The sequence below is a fragment of the Aricia agestis genome, chromosome 4, assembly GCF_905147365.1.
Source record: "Aricia agestis chromosome 4, ilAriAges1.1, whole genome shotgun sequence".
NCBI classification, from domain to species: domain Eukaryota; kingdom Metazoa; phylum Arthropoda; class Insecta; order Lepidoptera; family Lycaenidae; genus Aricia; species Aricia agestis.
In genome coordinates this window covers 7,032,591-7,051,127 of record NC_056409.1, presented here as the reverse complement: position 1 = coordinate 7,051,127, position 18,537 = coordinate 7,032,591, and the positions used below count along the sequence as shown (strand labels likewise).

At 38.6% G+C, this 18,537-nt stretch overlaps 1 protein-coding gene across 7 annotated transcripts; it reads left to right on the top strand.

The window, feature by feature from the left end:
• Positions 1–220: 220 nt before the first annotated feature.
• On the top strand, positions 221–15,078 carry LOC121726296 (cleavage and polyadenylation specificity factor subunit 6). 7 transcript variants are annotated; one of them, XM_042113587.1, is made up of 15 exons: positions 221–346; positions 451–657; positions 4,312–4,527; positions 5,697–5,808; positions 6,159–6,385; positions 6,656–6,829; positions 7,092–7,185; positions 7,408–7,434; positions 8,294–8,404; positions 9,282–9,379; positions 9,998–10,219; positions 10,513–10,718; positions 11,872–11,919; positions 12,523–12,630; positions 13,536–15,078. In XM_042113587.1, the coding sequence occupies exons 1-15, from the start codon at positions 281–283 to the stop codon at positions 13,723–13,725; spliced, it is 2,106 nt and encodes a 701-aa protein (XP_041969521.1). In that variant the 5' UTR covers positions 221–280; the 3' UTR covers positions 13,726–15,078. The 7 variants fall into 7 exon arrangements, with proteins under 7 accessions (XP_041969521.1, XP_041969520.1, XP_041969519.1 ...); XM_042113586.1 differs by having other exon boundaries at positions 6,641–6,829; positions 12,523–12,621; XM_042113585.1 differs by having other exon boundaries at positions 6,641–6,829.
• Positions 15,079–18,537: the final 3,459 nt, after the last annotated feature.

Sequence of the window (18,537 nt, the reverse complement as noted above, 5' to 3'; positions counted from 1 at the left end):
CTCTGCCACCAGCCACACACGTGACAACGCGTGTGGCTCTACTCCACTGACCTCCATTGTATAATGGAGATCAGTGCTCGACTCTCTAGTCTCTGTGTCATCTAGTGCGGTCTCTGATGGGTCTCTGACTGTTTAGGCAGAATCTATTGTCTTTTACTTTAAAAATACTTATGATAGCTGTCAATGTCAAACGTCAAATTTCCAGTTGACAGTTCCCGCTTCACCGCCGGCCGCGGCGCTTGTTGAAGACAGAAGAAAGAAAATTCAATCAATTCGCAAAATGGCGGATGGAGGCGTGGATATAGATTTATACGCCGATGATATAGAATCTGATTTCAATAGACAGGTTAGTTGATGGAAAACACTTTTTTAATGCCTTACGTAAAAGTTCGTACATAATATTATGATCCTAAACCTGCATCTGTTACGAAATACAACATGGGGTTTCAGGATGATTTCGGAGGTGACAACGTAGATTTGTATGACGACGTGATTGCGGCACCATCAGTGAAGCCTGAGGATGGAGACGGACCCCCGAACTCTCAACAGCATCCACATCCCCCGGAGGAGACCAACGGCAACGCACCGTATCATCACGGACCAAGCCACGGACATCATGGCCGCCGCTTTCAACTTTACGTCGGAAATTTAACCTGGGTTTGTACTGATTCTGTTTATTTAGATTTGTAAATATTTTTAGTTTTAGAACTTATTTATAATTATTCCGCAATATAGAATAATTTCACATTTCATATCTCGGTGGGACTGCCATCTTGAACTGGAATAGGTCAATGGCTTCTAAGCCTACTCTACTGAATATGCACTAGGATTTAGGAGCAAATATGCAACAAAATATTTCCTGCTCACTTTTTTCTGTAGTTCATTTTGTTATATAATTACAGAACTAATAAGTATTTCTTTACGTATAATATAATATTATTATTATGCATAATTTGAATTCAGTTCTAAATATTATCATAATACTAATAATATCTAGTTCAATAAAGTCTTCATGTTGTTTGTAACTGCAAATAAAACATTCGTAGAGCATTGTTTTTATTTTTAAAGTTATTATTGTCACCTTTGGTAAAAAACTCATTTCTTGGAGAGCGGAAGACCAACTTTTGTTTCTCTATCTGAATTTGAAATTTGATTTGAGGGACAAAAGTTGGCACCAAATGATTATGTACATGGAAATGAAAATGATTAAATTGGCTGATTTTCCTGAATATTATACTATGAACAATTAAAAAATTTAAATTTAAGATTCGGTTTTGGCTATATTCTGAAAAAGTCAAGAGTTTATTCAAAAATATTTTGTCACAAAGTGGCATAGTGAAGTACCTTTTGAATAAGCTCCTTATAAAACTTTCCATAGATGGGAGGAATAGAAAAAATGTTATAAATACATTGTATCTTTCAACTCAATCAGAATAATTACTGAGTCAGTTATAATTTTAATGGCCGGGCGGCACCTGCGTTGTGCTTCATGCTTAGTGCTTAAAACAATACCATTGGACGATCTGCGTGTATCATCCAATGGAATCATCTCATAGGACAAAGCTTCATACGATAGACGCATGTGTGGCCGCGGCATAACAATAATAATGATTTCTATTAAATTAGAAAGATGGCAGTCCTATAAGTAACCAAATAAAAACATGTTCTTTTCCATAACTCCTAAAAAAAGATTAAGTGAAACAACATAATTTATTTGGTTATCTGCGTGTAAAGTAAATAATTGTGTTAATGTTCGTTTAACACAATCTCAATGGTCCTTAAGTACAATACTTTAATTTTTATATCCATTAATTATGACATAATATTATTATTGTTTTGATTTATCAGTTTTATACATAATACCATGTTTATCATAAATAATTTAATTTACACAATATTTGATATTATGTCCTAATTTCTGTTAAATTGAAAGCAAAAATAAGTTATGGTTAAGTTATCATATCTATGGGTTTTGTGTTTTTTCCATCAATTTTTTGTTGGAAGATGCCACACTAATTTTATTTTATATTATGACCAAAACTGTTATTCTATGATGGGAATATGTGGTGTGGTAGGTGTGTTTATCCTTATAACTAATTTTTGTTTTTAGATTTTCTGTGTAATACAAAATATATAATATTATTTATATTATACAACATAGTTTAATAATTTAAAGAATATTTAATTTCCTTGTTTTAAAAATATACAGGGATTATCATAAGTAGAATTATTGATTTCAATATTCTCAAAATTAATATTTCTGGGATGTTAGTACTATGTCATAAACAAAAATCGCACAGATTCTTATAAAAAAAAATAGAAACTCTGCTAAATATTTTATAATAATTAACTAATTATATGTTATGGTTTGTATTTAAAGTCTGTTGCTATTTTATCATTGCCATGTTTGTAAAAAAAAACAACCTGTCTTTGTAGAACTTGCTAACTTTGTTAAAATTACATTATAATTTAATGTACTAGCGTTATAGGTAATGAATAGAATGTCAATAACTTGCTTACAAATTTCCCTTGTAGACCCAATACAATCCGTAACATATGGATTATAAAATAACCACAAAATTTAAGGTCTAATACACATTTAGACATAGAAATCTTATAAATATGTATTAATAAAAATATTATAATATCATTGCCTTGTGAAAGTTTAGTCATTTTGCTAAGTATTTTTGGGCAAATACTCTAGCTCGATTTAGAAAAATCTGCATGCAAAAGATGATGTATGATTGTACTGATGATTTGAAGACTGGATGTAGATTTGTATTTATGTATCTTTAATATAAGGACAAAAATGTAGTTTATATGACTACAATAAGCCCTAACTAACTTTTTGTTCTCCTAAGTTGATAGACTGACTTTTATTCATACACACGTTTTTTTTTTCATAAATGAAAATTTATTATTATTATGCGTGCTTTTATTACATTTGAACTTTTATGCTGTCATTTGTGTAATAAATTAATAGTGGTGACAGCACTCCCATGTTACTTTTTTTAACATAAGTGCTTATTGTTTTTAAATGTACTATAAAAGTTCCAATGTAATGGTTATATCGCTTTGTTCTAATGTTTCTCTTTATCAGGTTTGTCACCAGGTAAGATGTTTTAAATATTGAGATGTAGATGTGTTAATTTTCGTGTACATTTATTACTATACATTGGTTGATATGCTTTTGAAACACTTGTGTGTCTTCACAAATGTAATTATGTGCCGACGGGAGAGTATGTTAGCTATATTTTTGTTTTATGTTTATGACTACCCCGCTTTGTTTTTTTCTGAGGATTAGTTTAACATTTGCTGTGATTTGTGACAACAAAGTTGTTATGAGATTAAGTAGGCACTAAGAATAGGGTGTTGTATAACTGAGCTTAGCCGATTGTTCATATTGGCTTTTATAATACGGTTGTGATTAAGAATAAGTAGTGCATCAAAATTATCACGTTTGGAATATTTTATAAATGTATTAAAAATATTTATCACTATACGGGCATGTTTAAAAAGCGTTCATTGTTATTTTTTATCTTAGAAAATTTTGTTAACATAAATACAAAGGTAAAAATAAGATAGAGACCATATTATAACTATTTCTCGAATGACATATCACGTCCCTGTATCATTCCTTTATGAAATCAATATTATATAACTTAAAACGGTATTAATTCTGTGCTCCTTTCGAGATACATAGTTTACTAATTGCATAAGTATAATGTTTTACCTGCATTGTAAAAACTGTTTTTCTAAACTATGACAAAGTTTCCATGATAAAGTTCTTGTTTAAAATAAAAATAAAAATTGAGATTCTAATGTTAAATTCCATACAAAATATTCTTTTAATTCTAGACTAATTAGTCCATAATTGTATTGTAAAATTGAACTTGAATTTGATGTTACTTGAAAGTTGGACGCAGTCTGTATAGTGCTTTATTAAAAAAGTAAAAATATATTTGATCAAAGATGTTTTTTGAAAATAAAAGAATGGTTAAAGTTAAATACTGTTTAATTTCCACCCAAACGGTTCCTATTATAACAGTCAATTACACAGCACAGGTTTATTTCAGATTATATCAGTTTTCATTGCGACATTTTAGTAAATTATCAAGATTTTGTTTTGAACTTAGCGTCCTCGTCTAAAAAATAAAGTTAACGTTTGTTGGTAGGGATATTAGCTGTAGGGCTTGCTAGGTTTTATGTTCCCGTGTACCCGAGGTATGTGAATGCACCAACACTTCGAATATTTCAATGTGTTTAGCGTCTCGCAAGTCCTCGTATGAGCGTTGAATGGATTTTTTTCAGTGGGCCACAGATCAAGACATCGCAAACGCGATCGCCGACATTGGCGTGTCGGATTTCCAAGATGTCAAGTTCTTTGAGAACAGAGCCAACGGACAATCGAAGGGCTTCTGCGTTATATCGCTGGGCTCCGATCAGTCCATTAGAATGGTCATGGATCGCCTTCCTAAAAAGGAAATCCAAGGCCAACACCCCGTAGTAACGTTGCCAACTAAGCAGGTAAATGTTTTTTTTCGGATATTTTTGTTAATTTTGTTATACAGTAGATGTTAGCGAACAACAGCTATTACTCCATTAGGATCCAATTTAATCTACACGTAAATTAGGAAATGCACCTTCATATTTTAATGTTACCAAACTAAGCATTCACTCATTTACATTGCAGTAAATGTAGTTTTGTTAACGTGGTCATTAAATTGGATCAGTAGTCAGCACAGAACCTAGGCGCTGATTAAAAACAAAGTCAATAGCTGATGGAGTGTTCATTGACGGTATTTGATTACATAATACAAAAGGCACTAGTAGTGTAGAACTTTAGCCAAAATTAACTAGTCAATATTAGTTCTAAAATTAGGACATTAGTTCTAACCCGTTAGGCCTTGATTACACCTATCGAGAGGTGAGACAGTGCTCTCAGCCTTGATTGGCCGGCGGCACTGTCTCGCCACTACTCGGAAGTTATTTAGGAGCTGGTTTACCACTTCCTGATAACAAAGTAAAGTAAAGAAAGAGATATTGACAGATAGAGTATGGAGAATCTGTCAAATAAGTTGTGGATAGCCTTTCCGGCACTTTATCAGGAAGTGGTGAAACAGGCCCTTGGTTAGCTAAGTCAATTTCGGTCGCAGGATAGAGAAATTCGGTTATTGATATTATATAGCTAACATGCACAGTGCACACACGCTCAGAAATGTTATCAGCCTCACAAATTGAATACGTCATACCATACAGCAGCGAGCGAGATAGATCAATGGAGGAATTTCTTACCAGCGACCGGATTATACTAGAGACATAGACTAACATAGAGAGCTGTTTTATAATCTAGTAGAAACTCATGCTAGGCTATCAACCTTGAATTATTTTTGTAGTAGTTAGTAAGTAGTATTTAGATGAAAATATAGTTTATGACACTCAAAAAAAATATAAACCTTGAATTATTTTTGTAGTAGTTAGTAAGTAGTATTTAGATGAAAATATAGTTTATGACACTCAAAAAAAATATACGTTTAGGCTCCGCAAAAATACGTGCCTAAATATTAGCGGTATTCGCGTAAACCTAAGAAATCATTTAAAATAAAGGTGTTAGAGCCAAGCATAAAAAAGCATGTAACAAGTAACAAACTGTGTGATGTCATAATGATATGATGATACTGACATTATAATTTCAGGCGTTGAACCAATTTGAGAGCCAGTCTAAGACGAGGTCTACGCCACCTGGACCCAATAACCCCGGAATGAGAGGAGGTCACCCAGGCGGGCCACCCGGCCCGCATCCAGGAGGTAAATTTTTAAAACATATCCTGAGGTGTAGCTACCGCCGTATATGGCGTATCAATTATACGAAACCCTCGGGCCATAGGGTAAAAGGCAACCTTTCCTATGGGCCTCACAAACAAATTTGTGTCTTTTTTTTAAATTGAGTCGTTGACGGTCGCCATTAAGCCACTTTTGCAGAAGCTATTTACATATTTGTGCCAAAGTGTGCATGCTGTACACAAAATCAAGGAAGAGATTTAGCTGTCGTAATCTAGTGGGACTGTAGCTTACTGGCTCAACTGCCCACTTCCCTTATTAGTTATTACCCTGTCAAATAGAATAAAGGTATGTAATAATATTCTTTTCGCTTTTAGAATTCTTTGGTGGTGGACCAAACGGGCCCGGGCCGAACGGGCCCCGTATGATGATGCCGGGGCCGGGGCCTCACCACCAGATGCGCGGGCCTCCGCCGGGGCACCCGGGGCACGGCCCACCGCCACACCACATGCAGCAGCACCAGGGCCCCCCGCCGCACCATATGCCCCCGCATCAGGGGCCTCCACCCCACCAGGGGCCTCCACAGCATAGACCACCAATGCAGGTTTGTTACTTTGTTGCCATGGCCCTTGAGCAGTTCTCTTGTATGTTCGATGATTTAAAATTTTATGCCAAAGGTATAAGGAATATTTTAATTATGGTATGTAGTTACATCAATCTCGAATCTGTTGTAACAATAAAATTCGCTGACTGCAGCTGTAATTGCAACATGCAAAGTAATAAACATTCAATAAACGGGACCATTAACTTTGTGTATTGAAAACACAAATCGATAAGAATTCTAATTTTAAAATATAAGCAATTAAATTTCCAGTTCCAAGGCCCGCCGCAGATGCAGCGGCCGGGGCCCGGTGGGCCGGGCGGCCCGGGTGGCCCTCGGGGCGGCGAGTGGGCCGCGCGTGGCCCCCCGCACATGCAGGCAGCGCCCGCGCCGCAGTACGGCCCCCCGCAGCACCAGATGCCACATCCCATGCCGCCGCCGCATGCAGTAGGTTTACACAAATTGCCATTAAAGTTGGCCCCTAGACAATTTTGTTGTGCAATATCATTAAAAAATATTGATCAATTTATTTGACAATAAGATTGAAAAGCGGGCGCGTTCAATATCAACCCTAGACGGTCAATAATATTGTATGTACACAATACGTGATATTGCACAATAAACTTGATCGTCTAGGTGCCCCGCTTAATTTGGAAGCAATTTCCAAAAAGGGGGTTCCTCAATTCGATGAAATTTTTTTTATTTTCAGGGTCCAGGCCAAGGCATGCCACCACCACACCACCAAATGCCTCCGCACCAGCAGGGGCCGCCTCAGAGGCCCGGCCCCATGCCCCAGCATCCAGGTAAGGATCTTATATTTTTAAATATGATATTATTTTATTTGGAGAGGACAATAATGGTTCTAATTTAAATGTTTTTTCTTGCAATTTACCACACAACAAAAATACACACACAAATTTTGTCGAATTTATTGTAAATGGCATCAGTAATACTTGACAGTGTTCTATTGTATAAAGTATGTGGGACTATGAGCAACATCTCATTAACACTTTTTGTCCTCAAAGGAATAGTCGCTACCAGGTCTCCTGATGGTGAGTGGTCATCTTGAAAAAGGTTTCCAAAATTGGAAATGGTCTTTGTATTGTAGTGACTCTGTGTAATGGCTGTACCTGTATGTTTTGGGTTTTTACTTTTTCAGTTCTCGACTATTCGTTTTCTTGTAACTTTTATTTCTAATTTTCCAAGTCCGCATCTACTTCATCTTGGATCAGCTATACACAACCTGATATTTTGTTTTGCCTAACAAAAACAGTGCAGTTACTTTATCATAATATTATATTATTATATGTCGCGAAAGTAGTGAAAAATGTTCACTATTATATCGATAATTTGAATAACGTTACTTTTTGCTCCTAAATAATTTTGGGTGCGGCCCCCGACACCAAGACCAAGACGTGTTTATGGCCAGTATAAAGAAGGTTGAGTAACGCTGTTTTAGATGCTTAGGGTGGGTAAATGTGTTTTAGTCTGCTTTGATCTCTGTCGCTCTCAATATAAATTATGTTTCATATTTGGCTCATAAAACTTGAAGATATAATTTGCGCCGTTTGTGTGTTATGTTAAAAATAATACATATTATGCAATAATAATTAAAAATAATGGGTAAAAATAGGTGTCAATTGAAAAAACAAACATTCTTCATATTATTTCGTAGCGGGCCCCTAGACGATCAATGTTATTGTGCATGTCTCCTCTTGTGCAATATTATTGACCGCCTAGGTTAGATATTGCACGCGCCCGCTTTTCAATCTTATTGTCAAATAAATTGTTTAATAATAATATTGTTCAATGATATTGCACATTAAAATTAATCGTCTAGGGGCCGGGCCCCCTTACACGTTATCTGTCTGATGCATTGCAAACGTCATTTGAGTAATTTGTGTATGTTAGGCGTAGGACCGGGTGCGCCGGCGCCGCACGTGAACCCGGCGTTCTTCAACCAGCAGCCGCCAGTGCAGCCCGCGCCAGGCGTGCAGCCGCCGCCGCAGGCTGTGCCGCCAGGTAAGTTGTGCAACAATAATAATATAGATCTGGCCTGATAAGTTGTACTATCAGAGAAGTTTATTCCTAGGCAGACGGCGGACCAAAGTAATTTGGTCGCGTTATGTCAAACTCATCCGACCGATCACAGCTAACATTGAGTTGACATAAGCCAACCAAACGACTTAGGTCCTTGAACTGCCTAGGAATCAATTTCCTCGGGTATCTATAAACACAGTTAGTTCTATACAACACAGTACAGGAGGTACTGAGTACATATTATAATATTCATGATTCAGCCGCAGAAGTTAAGGTAAGTTGTGCAACAATAATAATATAGATCTGGCCTGATAAGTTGTACTATCAGAGAAGTTTATTCCTAGGCAGACGGCGGACCAAAGTAATTTGGTCGCGTTATGTCAAACTCATCCGACCGATCACAGCTAACATTGAGTTGACATAAGCCAACCAAACGACTTAGGTCCTTGAACTGCCTAGGAATCAATTTCCTCGGGTATCTATAAACACAGTTAGTTCTATACAACACAGTACAGGAGGTACTGAGTACATATTATAATATTCATGATTCAGCCGCAGAAGTAAGAAAAAGCGAAAGCAAATTTTTTTCGTGATTTGTAAGGGCAAATTCATGACGCAGGGGCGCATGTTCATACAAATCACAAAAAAAGTTGTTCTTTCAGCGCTGCAACTTTTACAGGGAATTCTATAATATAACGAACACAAAGACACATCCTTAATTAGTATGTATTATCACTTAGTTTTGTTACATCCGGTAATTGTGTCTAGTGTCTACTATGAGTTATGACAAATCTCTTCAGTTATATTGTTGTCGTCTGGATGTGTAAAAGTTCTACATAATCTGTATTATATTTGTTAGGTCCGGGCGGTCCATATGGCCACCCGGCTCACGGCGGCCCGCCGCCCGCGCAGGGACCGCCCCCCGGCGCTAGACAACCCTACGGACGACCACCACAGGTATAACTATGAATTATGATAACTATTGGTTAAATTAATTATTTCAAAAGTAAACATTATGATATATTTTGTAGGATCTGTTTGACAATCTTCATGTGTCGGATAGCTTATTTGTATTGTTTGTCTCTTTTGCTTTGCGAAGACCAGTTTAGATAATTTAAATTGAAATTTATTTACTTCATGAAGGTACTTATTTATGTGTTCGCGGTATAATTGGGGTCCTGGTGATCTGTAACACAGGCTGCTGCCTAATTCAGACACCAGCTCCTCACTTTCTAATGTAATGCAGTATTATAATTTGTAAATTAGCCGTTAAGTTAGATTGTTGAGAGAAAATAAAGATTTATTATTATTATACACATTGAACTCACATAAGCCGCCCACGGTGTTGGGCTGCCTGTTCTAATTTTGAATGGCTCTAATTTTGTAAAACGCTTTGCATCGTGCAACGCGTTTTACAAAATTGTAATGTAAACTGACTCTAACTGCCGCACTCAGAGACCAACATTAATTACTTGAATTGCAGATTTTGACATAAGCCCCATACATTATCGGTCAAAATCTGCATTATATTGACATTTAATCATCATTAAATTATCTACAATTTATTATGTTCAGAGCTACGGTGGTGCGGAGCCACGCCCCTTGCCGCACGCGCACGCGCCGATCGCCCACCACATGCCCGCGATCAGCGAGGCGGAGTTCGAGGAGGTGATGGGCCGCAACCGCACCGTGTCGTCGAGCGCCATCGCCCGCGCGGTCAGCGACGCCGCCGCCGGAGAGTACGCGTCCGCCATAGAAACGCTAGTTACCGCCATCTCGCTCATTAAACAGAGCAAGGTATACATACTATTAATTTTGTTACCCTCCAATTTTTTAAGGCTGGCAACTAAATAACCCTTCTTTTAGTTCGGCAATGTTTTGTTATTTGTTCGTGTATGTCAAGTCATTTCATGGTATCGGACAAGGACAAAACGAAGGCACGACAGTTTTTTTTTCAGTTTGCGTATCTTCACGTGTTTTGTATAGCGATAGTTCCGTATAATCTTCCGTTTAATATCAGCTGTAAGATATTTTTATTAGTAAAGGTTTAAAATGTGATTTAAATTTATATTTTTTATAATAATTAACAGGTTGCCCACGACGACAGATGTAAGATACTGATATCATCACTCCAAGACACTCTACACGGTGTTGAGACGAAGTCGTACGGCGGTGAGCGGCGGCGCTCGCGATCTCGAGAGCGGGACGCTCGCACGCATCACCGTGCGCCGCGACGCCGCGAGCGGTCCGCGTCCAGATACCGCGACAGATCGCGCGACAGGGAGGAGCGGGACCGGTAAGTGCAATTCTTACACCCTTATTGATAGATATATTTACATAGCAAAGACTGCGATCCTTCAATACGCTGAATCTTTTTTAGTAGGCCACGCACAATATCAAGATCGTCTGACGTTTAAAGAAAAATGTTTAGTGCTTGATTTTTAGATTTCTTTGGTGGGGCAAGTGCGCCCACGGGGACATTCTATTGGTAGGTCAGTGATCTTGCTATGTCAGTGGCTTGTTATTAGTACAGGTCAGTTAACTAAAGCTGGCACGATTAACACATTTACACATTGCGCTTGTGTAGTGTCTGTGAATCTTGCGCGGCGTGATGTCGTGGTGCATCATGAAAAGTTTGCCCGTCACTCTCTCGCACGCGGTCTATCTTATGAGCGTGAAGGGGACAGTGATTGTTTTTCTTTTGCTACTGTTTATAAATACAGCTTGATGTTACAAGTCAGTCACGCGCGGCGCGTGTGATTATTTACCTATTTGGGGGTCAGAAATTTAACGGGACAATCTCGTGAAATAGTATTATTATTATTATTATAGCCTTTTGTTCAATTCGCCACCCAGTAAATATTACAATAAGAGTTGTTTAGTTAGCAATAGTTGAATGTGGTGAAGTTGCCCCTTCTTGGGGTGAAATAGTATGCAATGTTTTTATTTATTTACAACGCACCTATTTTACTTAAAACTAACGCTAGTCTACCTACAAAGTCATTTTTTTTTAAACATACTGTATAGTGAAATTGCATAAGTGTGAGTACTGTGAACGTGCCAGCTTTAGTTAACTGACCTATATGTAGATTACGATACTTTGTAGGTAGATATTGTATGGTGTACACATGCGCCGATTGTCTACTCTAGTCTTGACGAGCGATCTTTAAGTTATGCTTGGCCTTTACTGTGTTAGCTTTGACGCGCTTAATACATCGATCGTGGGAATAACAGACACAATAGATATTCGATTGTTAAGCGGCCGCGGGCCGCTTGATGGGTTAAAGAATTTTTAAAAAGTCGTTTAATATGCAACATGTATTAAACGTCTTTTTCAATTGCCGAGTAACTGCAAGTAGGAATTGGGAAAACTTATAGCATACCCAAAACTTGTTTCGTTGGTAGTAAATATTATAATTCGTCTCAGTTAACCTGATATTTGCTTGCAGATACAGGGAAAGGTCGAGAGATCGCGACCGTGAGCGCGAGCGTGATGCGTAAGTTTCGATAAGTAGTCCCGTGCCTGATGCTTGCCTTGCGTTTGCTTCACCTTATCGATACAATACACGCACGTCATCACCTATTATAGTTCTTGCAATCTACGAGCGCGCGTAGCCTTTATTTGTAGTTGTAATTGTAAATAGACATGTTCGTATTTTAGTTAGTGTGCGTACCTGACGGAGCAGTCAGTAGCGAGCGAGCCATGTACGCGTTTATAGATATGGTCACTCACACAACTAAGGGCGCCGCGCGCGTAGATTGCAAGATCTGTACCTACTGTAAAGATATAACCTCCCGTAAAGCAGGGCTATACAGGTACGCTATACGGCCTTTGTAGAAACCTGTATAACTCTGCTCGTTGAATTAAACACTAATACAGCTTTGGTTCAGTGCGGATCCTATCAAACAACAACAATATATTTTATGAAAATACCTAGTTTTCTTATAAGGAAATTGTATTGGACCCGTATTGAAACTGTATTATTGTAACATTGCGTACCAGAATCGACCTACTTGCCCCTCAAAGTTAAGTGAGGCTATCTGTGTGCGTATGTTCTGCGTGTGACAATGAATTTCATGTGGATCATGTTCTGTTACAGTTACTACAGAGATTACCGCGAGCGTGAGAGGGACAGGTCGAGGTCGAGGGACCGTGAACGTGCCGATCACTACAACAGAGGACACAGTCGGGAGGAAAGGTCAGTAAGGTTAGCACACATTTATCAGCACGCACGCGCCGAACGCGCCGCATTTCGTGTATTATGCGGTGCGTGCGACGCGTACGCAGAGCTGTAGCTAGAGTCTGATTTGAGGTAGGGCAGCATTGGTTACAGGTAGGGCAGAAGTAAAAAAATAATCACAATTGATTGATTTTCTTGGGTTTTGGTATTTTTAAGGTAGGCATTATGATTTTAGGGTAGGGCATTGCCCTCCAATGCCCCCCCCCCTCTAGCTACGGCCGTGCGCGTATGGCGCGTACGGTGCTGACAAACGTGCGATCAGCTTTAGATCCATTAAAAACATAACTTGTAAAGTTCAAACGGCAAAACCACAACACTTCATATAAATTATCAAAAGTACAAAGTTCTGTGTCTCGTTATTTTGATTGCGGTATAAAAAATTACAAGTCTCGCAAAGTTCTACCGTTAAAAGTTTTGACATCTTTAAGTGTAAAATAATTTATTGTAAAAGTAAATACTTTTGTGTAAAATAATTTGTTATAAAGGCAAACGATAGTAACTGTGATGTGTCACATCCTCTCGATAAGCTAATGAACGACTTTTCACCTATATGGTATAGTTACAATTTAGCCTCTTTTATTTACACAGGCCACATTTTCCTCCTAATTGATACAGTATTTGCGAAGAGGACTGTATGTAGTTTACTAAGTTTGCCCTTTTTGTGTGTGAACACCACAAATTGTGTTCACACACACAATCAAAATGTTGCTTGGGCAGAAAATCTTCACCACATTCACACAAACTGCTTGTAAGCGAGAAAGTGTGATATCAACAGCTGTTTATGTCGTTTTTTATAGAATGAGGTTATTTTTTTAGGTCAACAAGTAGGTAGGACAATATTGAAAAATAGTCACAAAAAAAAAATATTTCAGAGCACGCAAATCACCAGTGGAGGCGGTAGCCGACGCGGGTGCGGCGGACCCCACCGTCGCTAAGAGGGCGAGCGCAGCGCCGTACTACGACGAGCGGTACCGCGAGCGGCGCGACCGCGACACCGCCGCCGGCGACCGCGACCGCGACCGCGACAGGGACCGCGACCACCGCCGAGACGCTAGACACTAGGGCGCCAACTAACGTGCTTTGTATCTCAATCATATGCAAACCAAACAACTCAGGAGCAACCTCTTACTAATAAATTAAGATGTTATGCAATAAATATGCTACACAATGTTCTCAAAATATTTACACAATGAATATTTTATAGGGTATAATATGTGTTCTTGTCCATCAAGGAAAGTTTTCCACGTATGATAAAATGTTGTGTAGCTTATTCACTGTAAGCTTTAAGCGTATTACAATTTACTTTTTTTTTATTCGCGAGAATGCTCGATGGAGAAAAAACCTGCCTGTTTAAATTCTTGCTAAGGCCGACCACATTTTATCATGTATTATTTTGTGATTCAGTGGATTAAACAATAAAACTAGAATAATTCTATTCAACTTTAGCACAGTCAATTTTACAAAATAGTGGCAGTTTTTAAAGGCCGCTATACGCTCCAATTTAATTTTTTGAGTACCGTAACTAAATAATGTCTCTTTAAGCAGAATAAAAATATCAAATAGAAAAGGGAAAATAAACATCCACACAAGCGATCAAATTTTGTTTGTAACAATATTATTTCTACTAATAGATAGTTTTTGCCCAACGCCACTGACTTCTATAACACAATAATGTGAGCATCAACTGTATAAAATCGTACCACTACCTTTTATTTTCAAATATAAGGCCTTTCTCCTGACGTTGGCTCTATTTGAGTATAATAATAATTATATTTTGCATATTACTTCAATGTATAAGTATTTATTTTATACAACAGATTAGAAATAGTCAAGATTTGGCGAGTGAAGATGTTAGGGTTACAAAGTCCCTTTTAAATACAACATTAAGTACTACCGTTTTGTAGTAAGTGAAACATTTAGAAGAAGTATTTTCTCACATACGTAAATATCCCGCGCCACGGTCGACAGAAATTTTCAGACACATTCGCAGGATTATCCACTCTAGGATACGTAAAATTAGAGTCTACTTTTACACAAAACGTGTATAACGTGTATTTATATAGTATTGTGGAAAAATATACATAATTTTGCGTATGCGAGAGTATATAATCACAAGTTACATGGCAAGTAGTGCGATGCGAAGATGTTTCTATCAATAATTGTGCGCACGGGCCTTTACATCAGTGTATGAGGATCACCCAAGTTATTAAGGAATATAATATCAACATTCCATTTTGAATTATACACTGATCGCGAGCAATCCAAAGGGAACATTGTAATTATACAAAGATGTAAGTTGTAACCAACAGTACTGAAGTACTTTAGTGTAAGTAGTTTAAGACTATGGAGTGCTCCATACAATATGACAATGACCATAGGGTTTCATTTCTTGAATAAATTGATGTTTTATTCCAATATTTGTTTTCTTTTTCCTTATCACATAATATTATGTATTTTTTAATCGCACAATCTATAGGTGAATAAGATAGCTAACCACTGTCACATGAGCAGTCCACTTACGGCCGTTCCCAATATTTGATCTATCTCTGGTTTTGCCCTACTAGAGATAGTAATAGCTCACAATTGACATAAAATATATGTCTCTAATGTCTAATGTGAGCTATTCCTATCTCTAGTAGGGCAAAACCAGAGATAGATCAAATATTGGGAACGGCCGTTAGAATGGCTGCTTTCCACGCATTCCAAATGAAACAATATTTATAATAATTATTAATTATTTTTCAGTTTTAATTCAGGTAACTGTACTGTTCATTGTATGAACTATAATAATCCATCCAGTATTTTAAAACAGCTATACTCAATCTGCGGTTTGCGGGCCGCATGCAGCCCGACGGGATTTGTTAGTGGCCCGGAACACGACTTCCGAAAAGGTTTACAATCACGATTCACGCGGGCCGCGTGGTTGTAAACATTTTTGGATATCTTGCCCACCGGCAAAATAGTGCACGCACGCGCTGAATAAAGAAATATAATTATAAGGTAACTATAATTATTGTTAGCGCGCGAGTTAAATGCAGTTGGGGCCTGAGACGAAGGTTGGGGGCAATCCCCCCCGCCGACCGCACCCCGCGTCTCGGACGCCTGTAGTGTAGTGTTGTGCCGTGTGCGGAACTTGAAAGCTAGAATTCGTGTAGTGTGTTATCGCGTTACTATTTTTATTTTGTTGAACAAAAACTATTTTACAACAAAAAGTTGATAAATTAAATTTCGGGCCGGTCCATTTCGCAAAAGACCGCTTCGCAGATGTCCGGCGGGCACTGGCGGCGCATGTTCGGGGCTGCCCGCCGTGGATCACACAAACCAGTTAACATGCATTAACGCAGACGGCGTGTGCTTTGTGTACGCGGCGCGGGCAGCTGCAGACATCGACGGGCGTACGCGGCGAAACTGACCGGCCCGCCCCGCCCCGTCGTCTGCAAAGCGCCTAATTTTAAACAACCGCAATTTTTACCCTTAAATAAGTACCATGCCACACGATGCGGTGCGGCGGCGGTACGGCGCCTGACCGGTGCCGCTCCGGCGTCCTACATATAAAAATGGATGGTATGGCACACGGCGCCATCCAGTGCGCTTCGGCATTGCACCGCACGCGCACCGGAATCGAGACGAGGCGACGCGGGGAGCTCGAGTCCGTCCCTGCTACAGTGCTGCAAAACGTTGCGGTGCCGAACTCACCGTGTGGCTGGTAATCCGGTGAGACGGACACCGCAACTGTTGCGGTGCCGCACCGCGTTTTTCATCAATTGCGGCTCGCGACAAGACTAATCGTGTGTGTAGCCCGTACATAAAAAGGTTGAATGCCACGAAATCAGTAGTTTTTGTTCAAAATCAAATCAATAATTTGAAATGCGATTCATTTCGTCGACGTCTAGACACATTAGTTCTCATGAAATATTACAAGTTTGTTCACCGTTATTATTAGTTAGTAGCACGACATTCGAACAAATACAACTCACAGAAATAACATCGATTTTATTGGGGGTCAAAACTATCAGATGAGACGTGTTTTATATTATTCTCCATGTATTTCTGTGATAGGACACTGTATTCCAAAGGAGCATTATTTAAATAAACTGACAACTTTCTTCCGTTGGTCATACATTTTGTCTTTTTTTTAAGTTTATTTCTGAAGTCTGAACTTGCTTTTTGTAGCGACTTTAACATAATCGGATCGTATCCAACGAAGGGCCGCTCGAATTGTTGACTGCCATAGTGTTTCAAACAGCTTTGACCCCTTGGAATAACGCTGAGATGTAGCTTCACTCTGCATCCTCTATCGGTTGTATCACGGGGAGTGCTCTGAGGAACTGTTCGGAATCATACCACCTGCAACTTTTCGCCATCGTCCCACGCAAAAAATATACCGTCCTCATTACCTTGATGAGTGGCAGTCTTCCACCGTGCGTTTCTCGCGTAACTTTCTGCCGCGCACTGTAAAACTCTGGAACAAACTGTCACCAGCAGTATTTCCGGACCTATACGACCTGCAAACCTTCAAGAAAAGAGCGTATTCCCTCTTAAAAGGCCGGCAACGCACCTGCAGCTCTTCTGATGTTGCGAGTGTCCATGGGCGACGGTAGTTGCTTTTCATCAGGCGACCCGTTTGCTCGTTTGCCCCCTTATTTGATAAAAAAAAAAACCAATTGACTTTTTTTTTGGCATCGACTTAGTTGAAAGGATAGAGAGTAACATAGGCTACTTTTACTAACAATGACTGTATAAAAAATGGCGTTTTTCCTGACTTAATGAAGCATAGCAAGATTGTTCCTTTATTCAAAGCCGGAACTAAATCGGATCCCACGAGTTTCAGGCCTATATCAATTCTACCGACCTTTAGTAAAATATTTGAAAAAAATATTTTAAAACATCATGGGCTACGTTCCAGATGACGTTAATTTTGACCAAAACGCTCAAAACGTCCCCTTCTGCCGTTCCCTTTGGCGACCGGGGTCGTCTAAATCGCGGCTATGACGTCACTCATGACGTCATCATTTTCGCTCAAAACGACCCTTGACGAAGATGGGTCAAAGTGGGCGTTCTAGTTTTTTTTTTAATTTTAACGTAACTATATCGCGAAAGCCATGTTCGGAAAGTTTTCACGACAGAGTAGAGACAAAAAACTTTATATTATTTCATTACAAATAATATTTTAATTGGAATATGTATATTAAATGAAATAACATTTAATGAAATATTTTGATTGGAAAATAAATTGTTTTAAATGAAAGGTCAAATGATTTCTTATAAAATACTAGCTGTTGCCCGCGACTTCGTCCGCGTGGACTTCAGTTTATAGCGCGCGATGTCAACAAAATTGGTGTCAAAAGCTTTTATAAAAAAACCCTGGTACCCCTTAAATCAATACAGCTGTGCAGTGTGCAAACAATAAGTACTTCATTTTTGTATGTTAAACTTTATATATTATGCCAAATTTTAAAGCTTATTTAGCCCCCCAATTACACAACTTTACCCATAAACTATTTATCATTGATAGGTTTAGCCCCAATTTCACCAACGTCTGTTAGTGTTAACAGCTTGTTAAAATATCCTGTCTTCTCTTTCATTCATATGAAAAACGAAACAGCTAACGTGATACTAATTCGAGCATTAACTTTAACAGTCGTTGGTGAAATTTGGTCTTAAGGTTACGTCACTGCCTGCACAGATAAAGTACTGAGTTATTTAATACCGTAGAATAGATATAACAATCGAAAAAAATCGAGACTTAAATGTAAGATGATACCACCTCTTATAGAAAGACTTTTGAGCAAGCGTCAGCGCGATGTAGAAGACGCACGGCGCCATCTATTATGAATTTTTTGAACAAATTTACGACCCTTACAACCCTTTTTT

What these genes read in the sequence shown, in the direction of transcription:
- LOC121726296 (XM_042113585.1), top strand. Translation starts at nt 281, where the DNA reads ATGGCGGATGGAGGCGTGGATATAGATTTATACGCCGATGATATAGAA. An exon ending in CGCTACCAGGTCTCCTGATG is followed by an intron (nt 7,435 to 8,293) that starts GTGAGTGGTCAT and finishes TGTGTATGTTAG; the next exon opens with GCGTAGGACCGGGTGCGCCG. An exon ending in CGCTCATTAAACAGAGCAAG is followed by an intron (nt 10,220 to 10,512) that starts GTATACATACTA and finishes AATAATTAACAG; the next exon opens with GTTGCCCACGACGACAGATG.